The 8,050-nt window shown below is 33.2% G+C and overlaps 1 protein-coding gene and 1 long non-coding RNA gene across 3 annotated transcripts; both read right to left on the bottom strand.

The window, feature by feature from the left end:
* Positions 1-1,685: 1,685 nt before the first annotated feature.
* Positions 1,686-2,596, bottom strand: LOC146950209 (uncharacterized). The gene is made up of 2 exons (XR_015027460.1): positions 2,459-2,596; positions 1,686-1,992 (listed from the first exon to the last, which is right to left on the bottom strand). It is a non-coding gene; the product is annotated as an uncharacterized LOC146950209 (long non-coding RNA).
* A 1,229-nt stretch (positions 2,597-3,825) lies between these two features.
* LOC146950208 (ABSCISIC ACID-INSENSITIVE 5-like protein 1) lies at positions 3,826-6,785 on the bottom strand. 2 transcript variants are annotated; one of them, XM_085746142.1, is made up of 5 exons: positions 6,462-6,785; positions 4,739-5,400; positions 4,298-4,369; positions 4,169-4,198; positions 3,826-4,083 (listed from the first exon to the last, which is right to left on the bottom strand). In XM_085746142.1, exons 2-5 carry the CDS (start codon positions 5,381-5,383, stop codon positions 4,012-4,014), a joined length of 819 nt encoding a protein of 272 aa, XP_085602268.1. In that variant the 5' UTR covers positions 5,384-5,400; positions 6,462-6,785; the 3' UTR covers positions 3,826-4,011. The 2 variants fall into 2 exon arrangements, with proteins under 2 accessions (XP_085602268.1, XP_085602269.1); XM_085746143.1 differs by lacking the exon at positions 6,462-6,785 and having other exon boundaries at positions 4,739-5,458.
* Between the last annotated feature and the right edge of the window lie 1,265 nt (positions 6,786-8,050).

Here is an 8,050-nt window from a genome sequence, read left to right as displayed (position 1 = left end):
AGAGGATAGAATGAAATTGGTGCGATGCATTTTTTAGATGGAATTTGTTAGATTAAATAATCGCAAACCTAATAAAGCAAATGAGCGGGAAAAAATTAGGTTAAATTGCTGCAGACCTAACAAAATTAATAAATAAGGAAAAATTAGGTTAAATTGCTGTAGACGTAACAAAATTAATAAATAAGGATAAGTGTAGAAAAAAAAAGGCAAGAGGATAGAATGAAATTGTTGCGATGCATTTTTTTAGATGGAATTTGTTAGGTTAAATAATTGCAAACCTAATAAAGCAAATGAGCGGGAAAAAATTAGGTTAAATTGCTGCAGACGTAACAAAATTAATAAAGGGATAATAGTCACTTTGGTCCCTAAATGTGTAGCAAGTAGTCACAATAGTCCTTCAATGTATCAAAATTTCAAAATAGTTCTTGATTGTCCACTTTGTTAGTCAAAATAGTCCCTAAAGCTTAGATAATCTCTTAATACTCACAATAACTATTTTGATATATAGGGACTAAAATGACAATAAGTAAATATGTATAAGGACTAATATGACAATAAGTAAGTCTATTGAAGGACTAATATGACAATATTAACGAAATATTTTAATATCAAAGACTATTTTGACTAACAAAGTGCACAATCAGGGACTATTTTGCAATTTCGACACATTGAAGGACTATTATGACTACTTGTCACTCATTCAGGGACCAAAGTGGCTATTTCCCCATTAATAAATAAGGATATTGGAAATCCATATGCATCGATCAAAAGGATGGAAGTGATATGAAAAAAAGATAAATGACAATTTTTTTATATAAAATTAAGTTTAAGGGACAACGACTCAACGAGATCAAAGTTTGCCAAAAAGATACGAAATCGTTAAGGGAAATTTGGCGAGAGGAGTCCTTCTCTATTATAAGGGTAATAGTCAAACAGAAGGTCAAACACCTCATTTTCTTCTACTCTCACGAGCATAACATAAAAACCAGAGATAAGTTATTCCTATCGCCCCATCTTGGCTAAACTTTGTTCATAGAAGAACTTAGATTACAGGAAGAGTAAGAACTGAAGAGAAGAGAAGAAGTTGCATGCAATCAACCCTCTTCAAATTTATGGTCAGTTCTTTAGTAAGCTATGGTTCGTTATTAGGAATTAGGTTATGAGTATAAGATAGATTGACTAGAATGATAGTAATTACTACCTCCGTCCCTAATTATAGGGCCCTTTTGAAAAAATAACGCATATTAAGAAAATTGATAAGTGTAATAAATTTGTTAGTAATTAGTATTGTTTTTACAATTTTATCCTTTAAGAGAGAGAGTTAGTTTATGTTTTCAACGTAATATTTAATGTTGATTGAAGAAAAAGATATAAATAAATAGGGGTATGTTGGTAAAGAATTAATTAATGTACTTGGAAATACCAAAAGGGTCTTATAAAAAGAGACAAAAAAAATTCTCAAAAGGGTCCTATAATTAGGGACGGAGGTAGTAATAAACTAGTGAAATTGAATCCCTAATTAATGATGGGACTAATACTAACATTTAATCGGGTTTGTGCTAAGGGATAAGGAGCAGGGGCGGATCCAGACTTTCATTATACGTGGAGCTAAAATTTCTAGGTCCTTAGATTCACTATACTCAATCCAATCATACAATCCAATCATACAAAATAAACCAATTCTTACAAAATCTACGTCTTTGTCTACCATGATCAGACCAAGGGTAAACGAAATTGCTAGGTTTATAACGACCTTTTTTAAGGTAAGCTTTACGTACCTCATCTTGGATGTTAGGATGATAGCTTGAAATTGGAGACCTAAGTCCTGGATCCGTTTCCAACAAATTGTAATCAACAACTTGAATACCCTCATTGGCCGAGTTAGGTGTAACTTCATTTTGTGGTTCACTTGGATGTCGAGTATTTGATGGTTCTTGACTAGCCGAAGAACTAGCTTTGTCTCTAGAAAGCACGGGAAAAAATTTCTTCATCCTATAAAAGTAAAACACACAATCATTGTTACAAGTAAGTAACAAGAATATCACTAGTCATTAAATCATAAACAAATACAAAATACATATATATCGGGATACATTATAACAGCTTCATAGAACTCTTTGTCACATTTGATATAGCAGCATTATCAATTGTTCAATAAAAGATGGCTAGTTCAACCATTACAATTCTTAGTATAGTTTTCTACCTTATGTTCATTTCACAAGGTAGTATTTTCTTCCACAATTTTTGTAAATTATTATTCAAAACTGTCATAATTTTTTTTGGTGATTATCTCAGGTTATAGCCTATGTTCATTGAAAGATATTTCAGTAACCCAGTATGAGACAGGAGTAGTGGAGAATAAGCCAGAATGGACTGTATATATCTCCAAAAAATATCATTATGCTCAAAGAAAATTGCTTTTCTGACCCAGCCACTTATTACCATTTCCACTTATTACCTTTGAGAGAGATTGCAATTTAAGAGAGAAAGGGGCGTGTTTAGTTACGGTACAGGAAGGAAATTGGAATAGAAAATGAAAGAGAGAGAGTGAGACACACATCTGTCTTTTGTTTAATATACCCTCCGATCACTATTATAAGCAAATGTTTGCATTTTAGATTCATTCATTGAATGATGTATGTGACCTACAACAAAGACCATATATATCATTAATTGTTGAATGAACCTAAAGTGTAAACTTTTGCTTATAATAATGACCGAAGGGTATATTTAAAAAAAAAAAAAAAAGGGAAAAGCATGTGGAGCTATAGTCCCACATTGCTCCTACATGCATCCGCCCCTGATAAGGAGTTGGATGTTGTAGGTTTAAACCCCGACGAATGAGTAAATGTTAACTCAACAACTGATTACTAACATTTGTCATTCACAAAATAAAATAAAAAAAAACGTTACATATAATTTCAGCATGCATGAAAAAGACTTATAAATTTATATATGTAATATCATATGATACTAATAGATGTATGGTACTTGAGTTATTTTATTGTTTAGTCCTAAAGCCTAAAGGATCCAGAGATTAGTCAATAGTAAGGACAAGACAATTTGAAGATGTTGTAACTTTTAGGAATTTATATATATATGTTGTATTTGTAGTGTTGGGAACTAAGAGTGTGTTTGATATCACGGTGGGTGGGTGCCTGAATCACGGTGAATCGGTGACCCACCGTGATTTTGTAGAAGCTATAAAGTGTAGCTTTTGAAAAATCGCAGCGCGTCACTGTGATTCTGACATACACACCATAATACCAAACATAGGCTAAGGCCCTTGTGCTTGTATTTACATTCTTGTATCATATACCTGTGACTATAAGTTAAGTGTATAAGACTGTTTATGTAACTTTGGACAGATTTCTTATGACTATCCAGTACTATTATAAGACACTTTGTATTATGTTCTAGACTAAAATATATGGTGTTACATAAAATCTCACCACAAAGCCCTCAACTCAAAAGCCCCTTTTGAGTTTCCTTGTTGATTTTGTCTCTCACCCAAGACCTCACAGGAAACATTAACACAAGAGCCCTGATGTTCTCTGTGATCTCTCAAAGACACCAACCCTTGGCCTTTTTGTTTCCTAAGAATTTCCTCTTTTGGTACAAGTGAATAGCGAGATAAAAATCTATTTTTATAGACATTTTATCCGCGTAATTCAAATTACTAGGACTGGGCTTTAGCATAATTCGAATTGCATTCGACAGAAACTTGAAGATCGAAAAAACAACAGCATAATTCAAATATGCTAACAGGTAATTCTAAGTACCTAAGACAGCTCCTGGTAGAACCTAAAAAAACAGTGATACAAATTCAACAATAATCCTTGAAATATTTATGAACTATGTATGCAGCATAATAATATCAGCATTCACATGTCTGCATGATTTCAATTGTCATGAATCTGAATGTACAACAAAAGCAGAATTTCTGAGTACAGACACTTTATTTATTTCACATTTATACTCAAATTCTCAATTCTTGTCATTGAGGCTTATTCACCAGGTTGTGCTTGAGCTTGATTTTTCTGTCCCCTTTTGAACCTTTGCTGATTGCTTTCTTTGCAAAAGCTGTAGCAATACATAATCATAAACACACATTCACAATGATGTATAAATATCAACTTATATTTCAAACATATAATCAATCACTTACCTCTTGTTTCCTCTTGTTCTCAGCTTCAGCCTATTTCAGATTTAAATAGGTATATATGTTAAGCATCAGAAAACATAAATCATCAAGAAAAAAAAAAAGAACCGTATATTCAGTTTCAGTATTGTTTACCAGAAATTGTTTCAGCATTTTATTCTCTTCTTGTAGCAGATTCAGCTCAGCCTCTAGCTCTATTGTATAAGCCTGCATTGCAAGATTTTTTTTTATATGCAAACGTTACGGACTATCACGGTCAAATGCTGCCGTCCCAACTTTAATTTCAGAGACATAAAAAGTCCTTATGTCACAGCCTAAATCACGGCCACAGACTGTTATTTAAAATCTTGAATGTAGTGTTAATCACACAAAAACAAGTTTTAAAAAAGTCTGTGACCGTGATTGAGGCTGAACCTGTCACATTTGTGTTGGATTTATCGCGAAATCAAGGATTGTGAAGCGACCGCAAAGGTAAACACGATTTTAAACCTTACACAGATGCACTCTCCAAGTTATGTGATTAATAAGTATAACAATTGAACTATAACAAAGAGTAGAGTATGATGAGCACAAAACCTGACGTCTTGCTCGAGAACGTGCAGCCGATTCTCGATTTTTCATCATTCTGCGTTGTTTTCGCTCCAATAGAACTTCAGGGGGACCATCAATTATCCTCTTTCTGGTAGCAGCTCCACTTGACTCAGCTCCACTTGTCATTTGGTATGTTGCAGGACTATTGCTAGTCAAACCAGAACTTGCAATATTCAGTGGTCTCATGTTATTTGAAACATTGCCACTATGATTCTGAAACGACAATGATGATGATTGTTGTACTACTCCAGCTTTTACCAAGAAATCCTCAAAAGTCATTTCTCCAGGTGTTTCTTGCTTCTTGAGTGTCTCATTTCTTTTAAGGTTATTTTCTTCTTTGAATTGTGGTTGGTTTTTATGAATCTCGGACCAAACTTCATCCGAAGTTTTCTTGCAAACTGGAGGAGGGACAGAGACTGAATCACCAAGTTGTTGGGAACTGGTGTGTTCTGTTGTTACAACACTTTCAATATTGTTGTGAGTTTGTGTAGTAGCTTCATCACTGGAACTCCAAATACTGGCTAGGAACTCATCCATGTTGAGGGAGTCAAAGTTCTTGAAATCATCTAGGGTAAGTGCGTTTTGATTGCTCGGATGAGAATCCTCTTGATCTAATTGTTGTAGAGCCATGTATGCTTATGAAAATTCTAATTTTTGAAAAGGAAACATTTTTGTCTCAGAAACTACCATTATCTATTGCAAAATAAAATCAATTGTTTTATTTTTCTTTCTAATCCACCGAAATTAGGGTCTTTAATCATATAATTGTTCCAAAGTATCCCCATGACTTAGGCCCTTTGGACCAGCTATATGACTAATCCTAGAGTCGGCAACATGACACCCGTTTTTTATGAAGGGTTGGACTGCCAACCAAATGGATGACATCCATTTTTATATGCGGGGGTTGGACGGCCAACAAATGGGCTACTCCAAAAATCGAACTCAAGTTCTTTTTTTTGGGGGAATTCATGTTACCAACTCTCCAAACAACATATCGGTAAAAAAAAAAAGAAGGAAATTTAGCAAATAATCATGTATAATTTTGAAAGGTAAGACATTAAATCTGAAGAAAAAAAAATAAATTATTGACAATTATCAATGCCATGAATAATAATTCGGAAATGGATTGATTGCGGTCAACATTTTTTCGTCTGTAAGCTGAAGATCGGACGATTCTGACTTATGATTTTGTACTGTAAATCAGATTTGCGAATTGAAAACACAATATGCCCGATCTCCATCTAACGATCAATGTTTACCGACTGCAGTAGCGGAAGTATATTAATTATCGACCATTTAATAGACAATTTTCAAAGTCATAAATAATTCCGATATGGATTGAACGCGGTCAACATTTCCTGTTGTTGTAATTTCGTCTGTAAGTTGAAGATCGGATGGTTATAATTTATGATTTTAAGTTGATTGTAAATCAGAATTTTGAATTTAAAACACAAATCGTCCGATCTCCATCTAACAATCGGCGTTTACCACGGTGAAGGTCGCATATTGTGACCGTAATCAATTCAGATTCAAATAACTTGTCAAATAATTAAGATGATAAAAATGGATGCAACTGCATCCCTTAGTTACCAGTTGCATGCAACATGCAGACATGCATGAGTGTGATTCACATGAAAGAATCAGATGAATGAACTTCAAAAAGAAAAGCAAAAAAAATAAAAATAAAGAAGCTTATAAGTATGAGTACCTGAATATACAAGCATCAATAGAGGATGAAATTCTGAAAGAGAAGAAAAAAATTATGAGAAATATTAAGATTAATTGGAGAGATATGAGAGAAAAGGAATAAGGTAACACCTACACTAGATGAAATGAGAGAAAGAGAGGGCATAAAACAGTGCATAGAGACAGAAACTTTAACTTCCAGGTTTCATATTAAGTCAAGACCTTAATTCGACGGAATACCGGCCGATCAAGAGTCAATTTGGAATATGTGACGACTTATAGCACATAATCTACGCACGATTGGTTACTTAGTTTACGTTCTCTATAAATAAGAGTTCTCACAAAGAAGAAATGATCGAATACTTAATTTTTGAAGCCTACTCCCAACTAGAAACGATTAAAGCTTTTGAGAACATTAAATTCTTTTAAATTATTGTAATTTCAATTCGAATCAATTTACCTTTCTATCAATTTTTTAATTTGCATCGCCACTTTTCTATTTCTTTACTTTCTTGCAAATTTAAGTTCTAAGTCATTTTCAATTCAACAATTTAATTTTCGAGTCATTTACTTTTTTTGTCTTTTAAATTGAAGTGTTTTTACATTCAAACTCTTTCAATTCAGTCATCATTTTAATTCAAGTCATTTTAATTTTAAAGCAAATCAGCCTTAAACCTTTTCTTGGTCAATATCGACCATAAAACTCTAATTCAATTCAAAGACATTTTTAATATCAACCAACCAATATGTGAGTCTATCTATTAACTTGATCAGTCTCCCACAATCACACTGATTAAATATTTATTTGTGTTTCAAATTTGGTTGAATTTCCTTGCACAAAAAATACTCATAAACAATCCTATCATATTTTACTTAGGTCGCTTATCTTATTTGGGTCTATCATATTGTAAACGCCATACATACCCTAGTAGTCTTAAGTCTTAATTATGTCTGTCTTCGTGAGCTTAACTCAATTGGTATAGACAGTGTATAATATATGTCTCTAAGGTTCAAACCCCGACCACCACAAAAAAAATAATCTTAACTATGTCTTTCCACAGACTTATCGCCATCTACGTGTTATAATATGTTGTCCACCTTCTCTACACATCACGAACAATTACAGCCATTTTGAATTCTACATATACTATCAATCACAAATCACGAGCTACTCACATGTAATTCTCGACCAATTAACAATATCAAATCATAAACCTGTTAAATAATAAACAATTGTATAAACCCACTTGGGTTGGCCGATGATGTTGACTTAAGACCATGAAGTGTGTTCCTCTCAAGGTTTTAGTATCGATTGTCTCCGATACTAATTTGATGGGCTAGTTTGACGTTTTTTGAAAATAAAATAAACAACCGTATAAAATCTAAGGTGTGACCTAGTCATCATCCTTAAGGATTTATCTTCCTTATAAGTTCAAATTCCTCATAATTCAACATGCTCTTCTCAAGTATGACACATGAGGTAACATGACAAGTCAAATTAGAATGGAAATATGAGATGTAAAAGAGGAAGGAAGATTGAATCATCCAAAGCTAAAATCAATTGTAGAAGCCAAAGCTATAAATTGTAGCTTTAAGTAGAATAAATTCTAT

The sequence above is a fragment of the Medicago sativa genome, chromosome 2 (genome assembly GCF_051527215.1).
Source record: "Medicago sativa cultivar Bolivia chromosome 2, Bolivia_mono, whole genome shotgun sequence".
In the NCBI taxonomy this organism is placed as follows: domain Eukaryota; kingdom Viridiplantae; phylum Streptophyta; class Magnoliopsida; order Fabales; family Fabaceae; genus Medicago; species Medicago sativa.
This window is presented reverse-complemented; position numbering and strand designations above follow the sequence as displayed.

Bases quoted from the DNA above. Each gene is read 5' to 3' on its own strand.
- LOC146950208 (XM_085746142.1), bottom strand. From the start codon at position 5,383: ATGGCTCTACAACAATTAGATCAAGAGGATTCTCATCCGAGCAATCAA. The intron at 4,370-4,738 runs GTTTTGTGCTCA...CTTGCAATGCAG, and splicing joins GTTCTCGAGCAAGACGTCAG to GCTTATACAATAGAGCTAGA. The intron at 4,084-4,168 runs GTAAGTGATTGA...GTATTGCTACAG, and splicing joins AGAACAAGAGGAAACAAGAG to CTTTTGCAAAGAAAGCAATC.